Below are 18,419 nucleotides of genomic sequence, written 5' to 3'. Positions count from 1 at the left end.
TTCTCAAGCTGTTCTTTGTTCTCCAGTTTATCCAATACCCCCCTATCCCTCTCCTCGCCCACCCACCTCCCCCTCTCCATTTTACCAGAGGTCTTAAAAATTAAGCTGTGCACGAAACCAAACACCACACTTGAACACGGCCCAGCAAATGTTCTCCATGGCCACAGAAGGATCCTAATCGACCATAAAAAATGGATAAGAGCAGCATGCCCTTATATGGGCAGAGGCTAGACAAGCATCTGACACAAACATCATTTTTAAAGAAAAAATAATATTTATTTGCAATATAAACAAAGTCCCAATATTGGATCAGTATATATAGGGTCACTAATTTTCCTTCATAACTCAGAAAGCAGAACCATTCCTCACTAACAAGCTCTCATTTGTACTAATCAGAAGATGCATCTTATTTTTTTCCTTTAAAGAATAAAGACCACTAACAGCACAGGAAGCCTTTACAAACCAGTTTAGCTGTAATGCAATACAGATGCACTGTCAAAAAATCCCTGAAAAAATAAATTCCTCCATGAGGTAAGATGCAGTTAGGATATTCTCAGTTTTCTCACTCACAACCGTACGCCCATTCTCCCTTCCAATGACCCACGATCCCAACATTGTGGCAAACAAAACCCAACAAACAAACAAAAACAACCAGAAAACAAGAAACAGAAGCTCATTCCAACATTCTGATAACATCTTTTAACAAAAAAGAACAGTTTCAGGATATGACAGCATCAAACATTCCTCCAGATGGAGATTTTTTTTTATTATTTTTTCTTTTTCTTGAAAAAAGTACAAAAAACTGGATATTTAGAAAAAAATCCGTGGCTTTTTTTTGTTTGTTTTTTTCACTTACATGAGAGTTAAAGTGGACAGGGAGGGGGGAGAAAGGAGGGACTACATTGCAGCCAATAAAGGAATCTCCAAATCCGTTCTGCCCTCCTCCCAGAAATTATTACCACTTCCTCCCCTCCCAGCTTGGTAAAAGGAGTTTGCCAAACACTAGCCAGAAATACATACAAGTCTTCTCAGAATAGAAGGCACGGCATAAAGTTATTCAAAAGAGGAAGAAAAAAATCAGAACCTCTGTTGAAAGCTCCAATCATCTCAGAATTTGCCATTTAATATATATATTCATATATATATATATATATATAAATTCTCTGTTACAATGCTCTCCTCATTTCCACACCTCTTCACTCCCCTCACGCGCTCCGTGCACGAAGATTTGAGTCCTGTCCCACCACACAATCCTCACTCTGCTCCAGGCGCTCGCTGCGTTCCCCCCGCACCCCTGGGAAAGAATTCCGTGCGCACAAGAAACGCCAGCGCCGCAACCACCTTCCCTCTGCACTGGGAGCTGCAGTGGTTCCGGCCAGCTGGATGACGTTAAGTCAGGCAACAGGTAGCAGAGAATGAAGCCGGGCTCAGACATGCTTCTACCAGCTCTGGAGGCTACGAGAGTTTTACCTCTGGCAATAGCAAACAGTGCTTTTGGCAGGGGTGGCATTAAAAAAAAAAGCTTGCGGCTTAGTCACCTTGGCTGAATCAGTGCAGAGTTTGTGATTGGGAGTGCAGGAGTGGTGAAGGGGTTGCGTTCTGGCCTTCACACATAACAAAGCTTCCTACCAGATGCTAACAACAACAGCAGCAGCATGTATCTCTCTCTGGAGTACCCAGTAATATGTCAGGACATACCAAGGCTTCACAAAGTGTGCAAAATGCATTTGGTCAATATAAACATTTGATTAAAAAAAATAATAAATGATCAAACAAGAAACAGAATAAAATACTGGTTTTGCAACCTGGTCTGTACAAACAGTCAAGAACTTACATATCTAAAAAGAGTTTGAACCCAAAGCTCGAGTAAGATCTACCTTTTCTTATTTTTTTTTTAAATCAAAAAAATCGAACTTGGGTTTTAAAACAGTCTTGGCCCAACACCTTTTGTTCAAGGTTTGCAAGTGCATAAATCTCCTCATTTTCCACAGCAAGCTAACCCCTGGTAGCTCTTCACACATGTGCATGTTCTGGCAGTCTCAATGCACCCAGGAAAGCGGTTATTGCCTGTGACAGCTGCGTCCGAAATGCTGTAACATCGCCCGTGTTAAATAACCCCCTGAAAAAACTCTACCTCTTCAAACCACTTGGATCAGGATACTTAGTGAGCGGCATTAGCCTTCGTAAAGCAGCGATCAGGCATCTCTGCCCAGAGAAGCTACTCATCTCAGAGCTGCCTGGCAAGACAGATATTTTCCTAAGAGTTGAAATACTCAAGAGAAGTGATTCGATGCTCAAGTTCCCGACCAGGCAGCGTCCTCTTCATGTGGATTCCAGAGTGTTCAGCTGGAACAGGTTGTGGTTGGTGGGGGTGGTGAAGTAGAGCTGTTCACTGGGTGAGCGGTTGTCACAGGGGCTGTTGAGTCCCAGAGTCCTCTCAAAGTCCAGGAGTTGGCCCATGAAGTTAAAGTTTGGGGAAATGTTGGATTTTTTCCTTTTCACAAAGTCATAGGCATCGTTCAGGGACAAGTTGAGTTTTTGCATCAAGTAGGCGACAGTGACTGTTACGGACCGGCTGATGCCAGCGAGGCAGTGAACAAGGATCCCACACTTCTTGGAACGGGCCTCATCTGAAACAAGACAAGGGGAAGGGGGAGTCTATTATTGTGCACCAAAAACACGTGGCTTTGGAGCAGGGCCAGGTGGCAGCTGCAAGCTCCCAGCACCACAGCGACTGCCAGAACCGAGTCCCCTGCCCCTAGTGACACCATCCCAAGTCCCCTGGACACCAACACATCTCCTCACAGGGCTCCTGAGATATTTCTGCTGCATTGCAAATCCCCAGCATCTCAAGTATCTTATGTGCTTGAGAAGTATCAATCAAGTCTAACAACACATCCCTTGCCTAGGGAGAATCAGTACTCCCTACTAAAGAGTGCTGGAGTAACCCACGGGAGGCAGATGGAGCTGGAGACACAGCTCCAGAGAGATGCTGATGACTGGCCACAGCACACCCACCTCAACCCCAACTAAACCAGGAAAGGCTGTGCACTCAGGGCAAGGCTGCAGCCCAGCACTATATGAGCTATTCTGTTCTGCTGGTCCTGTCCTCCTTCCACTAGAAAGTTGCATGAATGCAGCCAATGCCAATTTAAGCAGAGTCTGAAGTGCAGGAACTTCCCTTATTGTGAAATTGTTCTTCAGGATCGACAGAAATGCACTTCACTACAAACAAACGCTTGTGTTGGAGGAGACTCTCAGGATGAATGGTAGCGGGAAGCAGGAATGCAGGCTGGACCAAAAAATGGCGAGAGAACAGCAGCGAAATTTCCCCTCCCTTGCCCCCGAGTGAAAAGCACACACACACTCATTGTCTCTGGCACAGCCGGAACAGCGTGATCCCTTTATGAATTGACATCTCAGAGCTGAAAGAGGGACACGCCACTGAGAGCACTGAATGCACGCAAGTACCCAGCACTGCTTTTACTTCTGGGCAGCCCTATCTGAAGTCAGTCATTTGACTGAGAGCTTGGTGGGGAGCGAAAAGGTGGCAGGAGAAAGAGGATCCTTGGGCAAAGCTGGAGGTAAGAGACACTCCGGCACTGTAAGTGCAGGGAAGGGCAAAGATGCAGGCAAAACAAAAATCCAGACCTAAGCTACAACAGGTTTTCTGCCCAGCCTCCAAAACCAGGCAAGAATTTCCAGTAGGGTGGGCAATCACCAGCCAGTGTACTCAGCCCTCCCCTCCAGGCTCTCCCATTCAACATTTTTCAGACATTTTTGCCTTTCATCTGACCTGCACAGCATTTCTTGGTGTTCGGTTTTAGAGGGAAGTAATCCTCCATTTCCTGTCATTAACTGGAAAGCACAAGCTCAGTGTTCACAGAGACATGGGGTGACTGGAGCAGACAGATCCCAAATGCCACATGTCAGCAGGGACATTGTACCTCACCCCTGACATTTAACACCCTGCTCATGCAGGAAGTGCAGATGGGACATCAGACAGGTCCCTGTTGCCACACTGGAGCAGTGACTTCTGACCACAGTCGTGTTACTGGAGGGCAGAAGCTTTGGGTAAAGGAGAGCGTGTGGGAACCAGGGTTTCTGACAGCTAGGAGCAGCCAAGGATACACAACTGCTCTGTCCCATTCCAGGCCTTACAGCACAGCAGCACAAGCTACAGCATCTGAAACCAGCAATGCTGAAAGAGGCTGTACAGGCTTCAGTCCCCCTCTCCTTTACCTATACACGTGTTCCTAATCAGACATGAAGCCATGGAGCTTTTAATAGTTAATGGTGATATTACTGCCTTGCCATTCACCCCCATAAAACAGAGCTGATTAAGTTAATGACTATTATGAGCAAACAGCACAGGTCAGGCTGGAAGTGCACATCCCTATTCAGCCCAAGATACACTTCCCACAGAATAAGAGGCAATTCTCAAAGTCAAGGCTGGCCTGAGAAAAGAGATCTTTCCTTCCTGAACCCCACCACCACCAGCCAAAACTGTAGCAGGGGCTGTCTACAGAGCAGTTTTTCCTTCCAAACTCTGCAGTAATAATCACAGTCACTAACTCATTATGTTGACACTTACCTTAGGAAAAGTATCCATACAAGGAGTTAGTTATGCTAGGGTGACTTACAGGAGAATCCCAGCTAGACTAGCAAATCCCCTTGGGGAAACACACACACAGCACACACACACTCCCTGATCTTAAGCACATTTGGGGCTAAGGAATCGCTGTCACCAGTCACTAAATTCAGCTCCCATCCCCAAGCAGAGCAGGCAAAGGAGCTCCCCACTGCCTGGGCTCAGCCATTTCACACCAGTGCAAATCCCCACACAAGGGCGAGAGGCAGCAGGGCCAGTCCAACCACTTGCAGGTAGCTCAGCTGAGGTGCTGCAAGAGTGCTGGGTTTGCAAGGGGAGGCCACCCTGAACTCAGCCAGGGTGACGTGCACCAGATGTGCCACCTCACAGCGTGACACTCCTGCTGAGCTGCTGCTGTGCCCCAGAGATGAGGCAGGAGACAGCAGCAGCCCTGGGAAGTGGCACACCGCATTCCCGAGCGGTGAGTATGAAAAGCAGTGTTCTGCCAACTACCTACCAATGAAAGCAATGGCCTCGGGAAAGAACTGCGAGAGGTTCTGGCTCCAGTGATCTGAGATGGGGATCTGCTTGTACTTGAACTCTCCGTCGTGCTCAAACATGTTTGGCAGGTTCGGAGTCACATTCAGGATGTATTTAATGCCGTATTTGCCCAGGACGTCCAAATTGGTGGAATCTTTGGCACAGCCCAGGTACAGGTAAGGTAGGATCTGGACTGGGAAGGCAGGCTGATTGTTGGGGATGGGGCTCCCGTCCGACTCCGTGGCGCTGCTGGGCTCCCTGTCGGATTCTCCATCCGAGCAGTCAGAACTTATCCGCAGCCCTCCCAGGCCAAGGACTGATGCTGGGGGAGAGTTGCTGGGTGAGGAGCTGTCGAGGTTTGTCTCGCAGTGCTCAGAATATTCAGTCTGAAACTTGTTAAAGCCACCTGGGAAGGGGGAAAGGAGAGAGGTAGAGAGAAAACAAAACAAAAAAAAAAAGTTTTATTCTTCAGAATGGGAAATCCTTCCACCTGTGAACATATGCTATTCAGAAAGTCTTTATCAGCAAAGAGTTGGTACCCCTTCAACTTCACACCAAGAAAAGCATTTCCCTGCTCCTTCATCTTCCCCAGGCAAACTGATACTGAGCAAACAGGTCCCAGGAAACCAAAGACTGGTTCTTAAAAAGTTTAATATTGCTTGTGAAAAACTGGGCAAAAGCTCAACCACAAAAGAAAGAAACATCCACAAATAAAATCAATGTCAAGACACAATGTTGCCTTGTTAGCTTCTCAAAAGTAAGGATCTGGGGCAGTTTAGGCAAGAGCTATGAAGCCACTTACAGAGAAAAGGATCCATGTCTGAAGAGACAGATTAGGGACAACAACCACATACTCACCCTAGGCACTAAACCCCAATGAAATTATTAATCTCCAAGCAGGAGAAAAGACCCTAAGTTTTGCCACAGAGTGATCCTCAGAACTATTTTACCACAAAAAATAGGTTTTGCTACAGAGCAGTGTCACAGGCTTGTTCTTCACCCAAACAACAGCACGACTGCAGAGGGATGGGACCCTTCACATCTGCCCCTAAGTCTTTTTCTCCAGCTCCTCAGTTTGGGAAGGGAGGCAGAAGCAGGGAAGCACAAACCCCACCGATCTACCTCCCTTCCAGGCAGTATCAAAGCAGAGCTCAGCCATCGCGATCTGACACTGACAAATGGTTTAATTAGAAAGGGCTCCTGGAAACTTCGTTAGTGGGTTCGGCGGTTGTGGCAGGGTCACTGAGCAGGACAGACAGCTCCTGCCACATCCATTCATGAAAAAGGCTCGTCCTCGCCCTCCTCCTCCCCCCGCGCCGCCAGACAGCGCCGAGGAGCCATTTTGGAATTTTAATTGGAAACATTTCCCACCGAGGCTCCCGGAAAAAGCAGAGAAAGGGGCTCAGCTCCTCCCCTGTCCATCGGGGAGAGCTTAGGAACTTCAAAACCGCTCCTTCCTGCTAGGGATGAGGACGACGGGGAGAGGAGCAGGAATGCAAAGTGAGGCAGCAACGGAGCCCATGGGGAAACCCTAAACGGGGCCGGGATCATGGGATGGGAGACTCGCCCGCGGGCAGGGCTCGGAGGGTCGGGGGGGAACGGGACCGAGCGCCGTGCTGGCCCCGCCGTGTTTGGGGTGAGGCGGGTGCGGGCTGCGCGGCACCAGGGCTGGTCCCAAAACACCCGACTGTCCCTGGCACCCCCCCGCCACCAGGGGCTTCCCCGGCTCCGCCGAAAGGGTCTGTCAAGGAACAGCCGAGTTTTAAAGAGCCGCAAGTGGCAACTTTCCTGACCACTCTCCCCCACAGACGCTCCCCTGTTATTCCTGCCTCAAAGCCGCCACCCAGCGACCGGACTGGGAGCACTGGGGAGATGGGAAGGGTCCCAGCAGCCCAGCTGCGGGCTCTGCTCAGCCCGCTGCGATCTTCCAAAATGGCCAAAACACCAAATCTCCCGAAGCGCTGCCAGCCCTGACGGAGGGAGGTGTGCGGGGCTCGGCATCCCGCTCCCATCGCCCTGCCCCGGGCAAGCGGCCGGGCTGCCCTCTCCCAGACCGCCGGCAAACGGGGAGCAAAACCCAAGAGCTCGCTGTTCGGTTATGTGGGGAGGCAAAATAAAAATAGGAAAGAGCTCTCCTGCCCCTCGGAATCCGGGCGCTCCTTCGGGAGGGCTGGAGAGGAGCCTGGCGCTGCCCCGACAGGCTCCCTCCGAGGAGCGGGGCCGAGGGGCGGCCGGCGCTGCCCGGCCGGGATGGGCTCGGGACGGGGCAGCGCCGGAGGGGCCGCGCCCGCCGCGGGGCCGGGGGCTCCTCCCGCCGCTACCGGGCAGGCGGCGCAGCAAGGAGCGGGGCGCTCCCGGCCGCTTCCAGCCTGCGACCATTTTGTGCGGGGGATTAAAGCGGGATGCAAAGGAGGGGGAAAAAATACATAGAGAAAAATAAAAATAAATCAGGCAGGAGGAAGAAGGGAAGGAAGCAAAACAAGGCAGCCACCTCCGTGCGACCAGGGACGGGCACCCTGGGGATGCAGCGGCCGGGCAGGGGCTGCGCAGGGGGACACGGCCGGGGGCTGCGGGAGCGGGACGGGGCTGGAGGGAGGGCGAGGCACCTCACCTTTCAGGTAATAGGCTTTGCAGCCGTCATCGCGCAGCTTCTGGAGCAGGAGCCCCAGCACGGAGGTGGCGGCACCGCTGTCCTGCCAGTCGGCGGTGGCCTCGTCGTAGAGCAGCACGGTGTCGGCCTTGCAGCGCTTCACGAAGCGCTCCTTGTCCTCGTGGTTGGGGATGATGGAGCGGATGGGCAAGTTGCCCTTCTTGAGGCGGCGCAGCATGAGCCCGGGGATGGCCAGGTTGATCGCCGTCTCGATGTGCGAGCTCTCGAAGAGCTCGTGGGGGCGGCAGTCGAGCAGCAGCAGCGAGCGGCCGCCGCCCGACTCCAGCTCCTCCTGCAGCCACTCCGCGCTCTTGCACGGCATCGCCGCAGCCATGGGCGCCCGCGGGGAGCTCCCCCAGACCTGCGTTTTCATGGGGCTTGGCAGCGGCGGCCGCCAGCGCCCGGCCCGCCGGCCACCCACGCGGCGTCCGGACGCGGCCCCGCTCCGCTGGGTCGGTCTCGCGCTGCGCCGGACGCGGCTCCGCTCAGCACGGCCGTGGGTGCGCGGTGTCTGCGGCCCGGAGCGCGGCGGCCCCCGCTCTGCCCTACGCGCTGCGCCCCATGCCGGCGGCCTCAATTAAAGCGGGGCTTTGCCGGCGGCCCGGCGTGTCATGCCTTGGGAGGCGGGGCCCGGCGCCTCAGCCCCGCCCGGCGCGGCCGCAGCGGCATCGCGCACACGCAGACCCCGCCCCCCGGGGGGCCCCGCCCCCCGCGCCCCCACAGCCAATGAGGCGCGGCGGGGCGAGCGGGACAGCCCAAATATGGGCATGGGCGGGGCCGGGCGGGGCTGAGCGCGGGAAGGGCCGCGGGAGCCGCGGGGCGCTGGGCTCGGCTCGGCTCGGCTCGGCTCGGCTCGGCACGGCACGGCACGGCACGGCATAATCCGCCGGGACTGCCCCAAACCCTCCGCCGCACCCCGGGATACAGCTGCAGAAAAGGGTGAATTGGCCCGGCCCACGGGTGTGGAGGCCCGCGTGGGTCTGGAGTGGGTCGCGTGCAGTCCTGTTTGGTCTTTGACGGGAACTCAGAGTTCCAAAATAAAATCGACTGCGACTCATTAAGCCTCCGCATTCCCTTTCGTTCTCAGAATGAGCTACAACAGAGATGTTTTTATCCGTGCATCCTTGTTTATTTTTAGAGTATCCTCCCTGTTGGTATCGACTACTATAAAAACAAACCTTCTGTGCTGCAACACTAACATTTCGAGATAGGAATGTAACTGGAGGCACCCTTTGGTTTCCTTCCATCTTTTACATTCCTTCTTATGTGAATCAGTCCTCTGGTACCAGAAGTTTTCCGTGCCTCACACAGACTGTTCCTGTTACAAAATAGATTTGATCTTTCTCTTTTTAATGAGCGGGATGACATTAAAAATGTGGCTCTGTATGAGCCACTTCCACTGCAGTCTATTTTCACCATGCAGGGAGTCAAACATTGGTGGATTGCTCAGAGAGCAATCTTCATCCTCGCTGGTTTTCAAGATCCAGCTTGATGCATCCCCAGGTAACCTGGCCTGACCCCAGAGCTGACCCAGCTTTCAGCCAGAGGTTTGACTGGAGCTCCCCTGTGGTCTCTTTTCACCTGGGTTATCCTACAAGCCTTGCTCTCCAAATTCCTGTGAACATGAGTGGGAACAATTCCTTCTCCCCAGTCTGGGACAGATGAGCCATTCTTTTTATTTCTCCCTAACTTCTCATCTCTTTAGCCTCTTAATATAAACTTTATCAGCCCATGCTGTTTGGAGGGAAGAGGCAGGGTCTGTTTCACCAGAACATTCCCAGGCTCAGCAGCCTGACTAGGTCTCCTCAGGTTTTTTTACCCAGCTGGCTGAATTTCAAGAACTGGGCTGAACCTTGTGTAACAGGAAAGATATTGCTTTTAAACACTCCCCCACACGCAAACAAACACGTGCACACACAGAGTCTTAGTTGTAATGTTGACAATTGTGCTGTTCAAATGGCATTGTCTCTAGGCAAAACTTGAGCTTGATTGTATTTGAAGACATTTTTCTTCCGGTCAAAATCTGCTTTTCTCAAAGCTGAAATCTACTACTGAAACCATTTCAGAGCCACTGTCTCCCCAGTGGTCTCCTATATACCCTTAACACATTAAATATCCCAAGAGGGCTGTATCCCTGTGCCTCTAGTACAAAAGCAGCACTCAGATGTGCAGGGGTCCTTGCCTCTTTTTAGCTTAATTCCTAAGGCTGGATCCTAATGAAAATACCGACTTAAGACAGATTTGAGCACATGCTTAACTCAGAGCACAGTGAGAATCCCATTGCAAAACACTCAGTGATTTCAGCGGGACCGTGCTCTGAACCATTCATGGATTTCATTGGCATCAGCAAAATAAATGTCTTGTTCTACATAGCTTTTTTTGTGACTCAAGTGTGCCCAAGAAAGCGGAACAGCAGAAGCTGTCCACTTCCCCTTGCCCAGTTTATTTTTACCACTGGTTGCTGTGGGAAGCTATTGTGATTCAGTGTGGCAGTAGGAAGTTCCTATCACTGCTCTGTGCAGCAGAGGATGTTGAGGTTCTTATGCAAGCCACAGGCACAGTGAAAATAGCTGACCTTTCATAATGTTTATCGAAGCACCTTCAGCTCACAAGGGGAACAGCAGCAGCTTGTGCAAAGAACCAAAATCTGGGTCTAAAGTCCCTGTTCTGCTGAAAACAGCCCAGAAATCTTACGGGGATCCTTTTTGGCGGTGCGAGGGAGGCAGGTGTAGCCGCCGGCGTGCGGTCCCGTGAAACCAGAAGAGAAATGTTTCACCTCCATTCTGCGGTCGCATCAGCAACCACAGAAGTTTTGGGACAGGCTCCAGATGCGTCACCTGCGGAGACAAGACCGTATTTCACTCTGAGAAGGGCCAAACCAAAATACTGTCACTTAAGGGTGACATCCTCTGCCGGCCCCGCCAGGACCCGAGGGGCGCTGGAAGGGCTTCCCCTCGCTCCGGGCTTGCAGGGCAGGGCTCGCTCTGCACAGAGCCCGTGCCAGCAGAGCAGCGGCACTGCCCGGCCCAGCCCAGCCCGGCCCAGCCCAGCCCGGCCCGGCCCAGCCCGGCCCAGCCCGGCCCAGCCCGGCCCAGCCCGGCCCGGCCCAGCCCGTCCTCCTGCTGCCCTCTGCAGTCAGACGCTCCAAAGTGCGCCTCAGCCACCGGCACCATCCTGCCCGCCTCCGGCACTGACATCCTCTCAGAAAGCAAATCCCTGCTCTGCAGAGAGCTCTGGGCATGCCCCCAGATCCCCTCCCACGGAAAGGGCGCCTCGACCCCGCAAGGTTTCCTGAGCCTTGGCTTGCAGGCTGGGGGCAGGACACGGTGTACCGGCACCTCCTTCAGCCCTGCAGGGCTCAGGGGTGGTGGTGGTGGTTGTGCACAAGGCTTTGCTGACAGGCAGAAGATCAACACATGTCCAGAAATGGGCAACTACCAGCTGAGATCCCAAAAACCCCAAGTGCTTGTGACAAGGACTGCACGAAGTGATAACCACTCTCCATGTGGGTTCATAAAGTCATAGAATATCCTGAGCTGGAAGGGACCCACAAGGATCACAGAGCACAGCTTCTAGTTCTGCACAGAACCATCCCAAGAGTCCCACTATGTGCCTGGAGCATTGCCCAAACCCTTCCTGAACAGCAGGTTTGGTGCTGTGATCGCTGCCCTGGGGAGCCTGGGGATTGCCATCATCCCCACACCACAACACCAGACCTGAGCCTGGGTTTCTAACACAGGTTGTGTGCATCTTTTTGGCTGTTCATCTGCTGTGGAAAGGCTCTCTCCTCCACCAGTCCTGCTTGATGCCCAGTGCAGTGACCTTGCCCACAGCCCCATCTCCCTGGCCTGGCTTCGGAGTGCTTTTGTCTTCACCCATCCCCATTTCCCATGGTGCTGGTGCAGATGCCAGCTCAGGTTCTTCATTTCCATCACCACCACCTCTCTTTTCCCAGATTCTCTGACTGCAGAGCCCACAGGTTTTTTTGATGTTTTAGAAACAAAGACCATGAGTCATGGCAGAACACAAGGTAAATGAATCGTTAGCAGATGTCTTGCCCAAAACCCACTCCAGGCCCTGCAGCCCCTGCAGAGGCATCGCTCCCAGGGGTGTGACAGACCCTGCTTTGAGCCAAGGGAGTGAAGGGCAGAAGGTGCCACACCCCAAGGGGATGCATGGTATTACCTACAGCCTAGGTGAGCTCCTAAGGATTTATAGAGCCAAGTAAATTAGAAGCTGGTCAGGAGTTAATACACATTTTCCTCTTAAAAATGAACCTCTGAAAAGCTTTTTACTTTTTAACATGCACTTTCTCCACAACACTTCACCCCCAAAGAATTTTCCTTCCAGCCTCTCCCCCAACAAATCTGGACTGTAGCAGCTAAACTTTCATAGGAAAGTTAGCTTCTCACTGCTCATCACTGTTTGCTACATCTAGTAAGAGATATTAGGTGTGATTGGTGGCCCAGATACCAACCCATAAAGCTATTAAAATCCTTCTGGAAGGAGTCTTCACCTGTCTAGGTGCCTGTGGTCAAATATCCATCAGTATCAAGACAGGCAGCACCTTCCTGACAGCTTAATGCTGGACTGGCAGCTCAAAGCAGTGTTTTGTGAGCAAGATTTCAGCTGGGAATTTGCTCAGGTAACCTGGGCTCCCAAGCCAGCTTCTGGTTTGCTCTGTGACACTGAGTGAATTCACAGTTTTGTGTACTTCCCATCTGTAGAATGGGGCTGATACCTCCCATCACCTTTGCAATCGTTTGGGTGCTAAGGAACCAGGCAGGTGGGCTGGTGTGATGTTAACATCCTCATGCAGTGCTGAATTTCTAGGACTGAATCACTTTTTTCTATCTTTAAAAAAAAAATGTTTAAAAAAAGACTTTTTATTTAACTTCAGCTTCCCTTCCAATTATTTAATGCAGTGGGAGTTATTTTGTCAGGAGAGGGCACTTGTTGATGGTTTATCCCATGTTTCATTAATGCATGTAAGAGGTTAACTCCTGGTAGAGAAACAGATGCATGGTTTTAACAGGGGAAAAAAAAATCCCCAATTTTACTTTCTACTCCTGCACTAATTTGTGACTATTTTTATCAGTGTTAACACTGAGCCAGGGTAAAAATACTCCCTAGAAAGTTTAGAATTTACATTTGTCTTCATATATATTCAGCAGAAATCCAGCTCCCCAGCCTCCGCACTGCTTAATCTGGACTCATTAACTTCACCCGCCCCCGAGAAAAATGTCAGATGACTTTGGCCTGGCAAAGCCTTTCACCCACAAAGGCTCAGCAGGAGGGTCCAAGTCTCCTGTCTGCAGCAAACAATCCCCGTGGAGCATCAGCTCTGGCACTGCAGGCATCCAACTCAGCCCTGGGAACAGATTCACACTTCCTAACACAGCCCTGCCTCAGGGCACAGTCTCCGATGTTGGGCTCCATCCTGCGAGGATGCTGAGCCCTGCAGGCATCTTCCACATGGCAAGGCAGATGGATGGAGGCTGGGGAGGAAGCACCACAAGGAGAAACCTTTGTGGAGCATCTCATGAAGCACAAGGCAGCCACAAGCACGTGGAGCAGGCATTGCCAGGTCCTGGGATACTGTTCTTCTATTTTTGCCATTTTTCTTCTATTAAATGGTAACATTTAACTGTCTGAGATGCCCTTTTGCTGCACAGCTAGAGACTTTCATGTCAATGTGTCAATGAACTCTGCTCCAAAGACAATAAAATTGTTCTCTGGTAGGTTCCTGCAGAAGCAGCAAACCATCCCCTCCTGTGCAAAACCCAGAAGGCACATGCATGTCTGGGCAGCCTGGGGCTGTCACCACCTCACAGTGGCCACAGCAGCCCAGAAGGGCTGAGGCTGGAGGTCTCTCTGAGGAGTGTCCAGCTCCTGTCTCACAGCAGCATCTCTGAGGGCAAGTATTGCACCTGCTGTTGGGTATCCCAGCATCTCCAAGGGCAAGTATTGCACCTACTGTTGGGTATCCCAGCATCTCCAAGGAGGGAGGCTCCACACCTTCTTCGGGCAAGCTGCTGCAGCACTTGACCATCATCACAGTGAAAGAGTGAACTGACATGTCCATGCTGCAGTTTGTTCCTGCTGCCCTCAATGGCCACCCAGGAAAAGTCTGGCTCCATGGTCAGGGTTTGAGGAGATGCCTGCATTTTCATGGAAATGGGTGTGTTTTCTGTGAAACCCAGGAGAGAAAGGGGGCTCATGTTTAAGCAGGAGCCAAGAGCCCGGAGGCTCCACCAGCAAGGAAGGGCAGCTCCAATCTAATCAAACTGAGAAAACATCCTTAAGCAACCCCATTTCCCTTCTTCCCTGCCTCACTTCCTGGGCTCCAGTCTCCTTCCAGAGGAAGAACTGGAGAATATTTAAGATTATTTATCCTTTTAGCAGTGAGTTTTAAATGAGGAGGTCTGGAAGCTGTGTGTCACCACCCTTAGAAAATCCTCCCCTGCAGAGGACCAGAGGAGGGGAAAGCCCCAATGCTCCCTTTGGCATGAGACCCTCCAGAGTCTGTCACTGCAGTGATGGAGTAGGACAGGATATTTATGGGATTTAAGAAGCCAATGACATCTGCCCTCAAGCCTGGCTCAGGCATGTGCTGGACACAGCCTGGAGTTGAATACAGACCTCCACATCCCATTTATTCCTCTGTTTGTATGCCAGAACAACCCTTCCTCCCTCGAAAAGAGAGAGGGAGAGGGATGGCCCCAGGCCCAGAGTGCAGGACCTGTTGGTGCTCCCTGAGCCCTGGCCCTGGGCTCTGCTCAGCTCCCTTGGTTCCCTGGCTCCGCAGACCCGGCACCGCACACACGGCAGCTCCTCAGCAGCTTCTCCAGGGGGCCAGGCTGTTTTCAAGAAGCAATTTCCTGCAAAGGAAGATTTTTTTTCCAAGGAGCCTAAGTGGGGAACTTCCTGCTGCAGGCTTTTCATCGGAAACCATTGTGAAAGCAGCTTTGCCACCCACCAGGAAGGGCTGTCACTGAGCAGGCTGCTCCCAGCTCTGTGTCCCCAGCCCAGCCTCCCAGGACATGCCCAGGGCTGAGTTTTGTGAGCCTCACTCTTCTCTCCCAAGCTGCTGCTGGGATGGTGACTTGGTGAAGATCTGGACTGGGTGCAGGCAGTGCAGAGCCTCCCAGGGAAGGTTCTGCATGGCCTGTCCCTCTGGTGGGAGAAGCTGAGAGGAGACATAAGATTTCACCACATTTTAGCTCACCAGCCTTTGCATTTTCCCTCTTCACTGTGCTGCTGGGTCTGATTTCAAGCAGGGCCACCAACTACCAGGACAGGCTTCTCCCCACATGGAGCTGGAAGGTCACTGCTCCTCAGCCTGGTTCTGGAGGCACCTGTGTTTCTGGGTGCTCCCCTGAAATGCAAACCCTGTCAGGGTTTGTCCCACTGCTGCAAGGCTGGGGCAGCCCAGCTCAGCTGTGCCGTGGTGAAGCCAGGGCAGTCCCAGTGGCTTTGGCAGTGCTGCCTAGGATTTACACCAGAGCACACCAGAGGCAGCCTCAGCACCATGGCAGTGCTCCCCAGCCCTGGCTATCAGTGAAACCCCCAAATGCACCAGGTAAACCCTCAGCTAACACAGACACCAGGGCAGCAGTTGCACTGCGCTGCTGCTTCTCACCAGGGGTGGCTTTAAAGTCAACTATTGTTCATATCGTTTTATTCCAATGAGCTGTGCAGGGCCCCCAGCCAGTGCATGTTCCTACAATGTTGCTTTTCATTCATGCAGTTGTTCTGGTTTGGCTGTATTTTGTGGCTGTGGATGGACAGGCTCGTGCCCTGCTTTGAGCTCTCAGCACCTGTGCTGTGGCAGCCCTGCTCTCCCATGGAGAAGTTCTGCTGGACATCTGTGAAGATGCTCTAGTTCCAGAGGTATTTTCCTTCCATCAAATTCTCTGGTTTTGCAACCCCTCACTGCAATTAAAATAAAACTGAACAACTCCCAAGAAGCCATTTCCTGAAGCATTTCAGGAGCAAGGGGCTGCTTCCTCTTTCATAGCATCAAAAAACAACTTCTGTTTTCCTCACAGTGTTACCAATGTTCAGCTGAACCCTGCTCTTTTTTCCCCAAAAAAGTTTAGTTGCCCAGAAACAGGACTTTATTTTGAACACAAAACATCTCAGCCTGACACCCTTGGGTACACTCACACCTTTAGAATGCACATACATCACCTACAAGAACATGACCCAGTATAGAGGGGACAGAACCAGGTCTCAGAGAAGAGCCCGGTCACTTCCCAACCCACCACTGGCTTAATTGTGTGGTGCTGGGCAGGTCCCTTTCCTCTGTCTGTGTCCTGCTTTCCAAGCCTTGAATTGGGGTTTAAATTCCTTCATGCAGCGCTTTGCTGCACCTCAGAGTTGGCAAGAAGCATCTGAAACACTCAGAAGGTGCCAATCTAGTTTCCACCAGCAGCAGCAGTGCTTGGTCAAAAAGGATGAATCAAAACCGCCTTCCTCTTTCTCCCTTGGCAATGCTCTTCTCAATCCAGCCCATGCTGGTGCTGGCTGTGAGAAAGCACCACTGGCTCATGGTCAGCTTGTTATCCACCAGGACCTCCCAGGTCTGTACCTGCAAAGTTGTTTTCCAGCTGGCTGGTCCCCAGTTTGTACTGGTGAGTGGGGTCATTCCTCCTTGGGGGCAGGAGTTCCTATTCCCTTTGCTGGATTTCATAAAGCTCCTCTTTGCACACTGAGGTCCTTGTGAAGGGCAAAGCCAGGGGAGCAGGGAGAGCTCACAGCATTTAATAGCTCAAGTGTGGATCTTGGAGAAAAGGATGGAACTGGAGACACACATCACTTCCCTTCTGACCACTGCCCACAACAGATGGGGGACACCGGCCTGGGGACACCCAGGGCACAAGGAAAAGGGGATCCTGTGAGCAGCTGTGCTATCTCAGCACACACTGATTGTGTTCCTTCATTCCCCACATGACAAGTGAGGAAGCAGCGCCCAGGGAAAGAGGTGACCAGGCAGATTTAAGTAAAGACATCCCAGGGAATGAGTCACCGGCTCTGCGTGAGAAGCCAGACTCTGCTCTGGAGGGAGAAGGGCAGCAGGAAAAGGGGAACACTCCCAGGAGACGGCTGCAGGATGATTAAAAGGCTTTTGCTGGGACCTTGCATTGGAGACCCCCCTGCAGTGGCAGCAGAGGTGTGAGAGCAGAGCTCTGGGTGTGCCCACAGAGCAGCTTCTGCCCACAGGCACACAGCAGTGAGCCCAGCTCCTCAGGGGGGCTGCTCCCAGGAGCAGGAGAAATCACCCACCTAATCCAGGCTTTTCTCAGGAAAGGCTTGGCTCTGGGGGTGACATTCTCATGGGAAATGTTATTTCCGTGAAAACCTTGGGATTTAGGTCAACTAAAAGCTTTTAGCACAATGGCCCAGACACACTGAGCTGGTTGAGTCAGAAGGTAATTTCCAAGACATGTAAGGCAACTTCCGAGGACCAGAGTGCTTCATCACCATGTTTTCCTGCTGACAGCTTCAGTTGTTTTGCTTCTAAGAATCAGCCTCTTGTTTACTGTTTTAGCTTATTTCCTCTTGGAAAGCCTTTCATTTACTCCTCAGCATTACCTGTAGCTTTTAATCTCAGCAGGTGAAGGAGGTGCAAGAGGAAGAGCTCTTCAGCAGCAGGGCCAGTGTGCCAGAAATGGAACTTTTTTTTAAGCTGTTCATAAAGATAACAAGAGATGAAAAGGTTGTGTCAAGAGGGGGATCTTCTCTAGTTGGAAAACACAAAATACAAGAGTGCAGCTGTCTCTTCTGCTGGGGCCCTGGCATTTCTGATCTTACTGCTCCAAGGGTTTCCATATGGAGCAGATGCCCCAGAAGGGCAGCCAAGGTGGACAGGTGAATGGGAGAGAACCTTCCAAGGGATTCACACACATCCTAGAAGGGCTGCAATGCCTCAAAGAGAGAAGAAAATCTGGCTGAAGAAAAAAATCTCAGAGCCCAGACTTGTTGGGTGAAAGGTGTTGGAAATGCAAATCATTACTTTAAAGAACTGGGCCAGGAACCAGGGGTTCCAGGCTGAGCTGTTATCTGCTGCATCAGCTGCAAGCCTGGCTCGGGATTTCAAAATAAAATTAGACTTGCAGTATATGTCTTTAAATATTTAAATTACTTTCAGTAATTCATATGGTGACATTTAAACAAAGTACGCCAAGCAAACGGCTCCCAGTGCTAAAAGAAAATGTTTGCAGGTAATAATATTTAATTTAAAAGGGAACAGCTGATATCAAGGCAGAATCTTAATGCTGAATTCAACCTACATTTCTTTCTCAACCAAGCAGGCAAGAATAAATCCCCAGGCCAGTGAATGGTTAAAAATGCAGAGTGGTGTGATTGAATTGCTGGTCCCAGACACCCCAAAGAGCTGTGAATTCCGTGGGTGCCCAAATATTCACAGGATCGGGGCTGCTGTGCAGGGCACTCTGTGGGCTCCCAGAGCTGTGGACAAGCAATTCCGTGCTGGGAAGTGAGGACCACGGGGGCTTGGTGATGCCAGCCCCTCCTGCCACACTCACCCGCCCTCCCACAGCCTTGCTGGGCCCTTTGCTGTGAGTCTGTTCCAGAAACAAAAGGGAAAATCCATCCTGCAAACAAGCAAAACTC

The 18,419-nt window shown here is 51.7% G+C and overlaps 1 protein-coding gene across 1 annotated transcript; it reads right to left on the bottom strand.

Moving 5' to 3' along the window:
- Positions 1-251: 251 nt before the first annotated feature.
- Positions 252-8,355, bottom strand: DUSP7 (dual specificity phosphatase 7). Its single transcript, XM_033071881.1, has 3 exons — positions 7,743-8,355; positions 5,109-5,537; positions 252-2,630 (listed from the first exon to the last, which is right to left on the bottom strand). Exons 1-3 carry the CDS (start codon positions 8,152-8,154, stop codon positions 2,323-2,325), a joined length of 1,149 nt encoding a protein of 382 aa, XP_032927772.1. The 5' UTR covers positions 8,155-8,355; the 3' UTR covers positions 252-2,322.
- Positions 8,356-18,419: the final 10,064 nt, after the last annotated feature.

Source organism: Catharus ustulatus, chromosome 13 (genome assembly GCF_009819885.2).
Source record: "Catharus ustulatus isolate bCatUst1 chromosome 13, bCatUst1.pri.v2, whole genome shotgun sequence".
Lineage (NCBI taxonomy): Eukaryota > Metazoa > Chordata > Aves > Passeriformes > Turdidae > Catharus > Catharus ustulatus.
The sequence above is the reverse complement of the archived record's forward strand: the minus strand, read 5'-3'. Positions and strand labels throughout refer to the sequence as shown.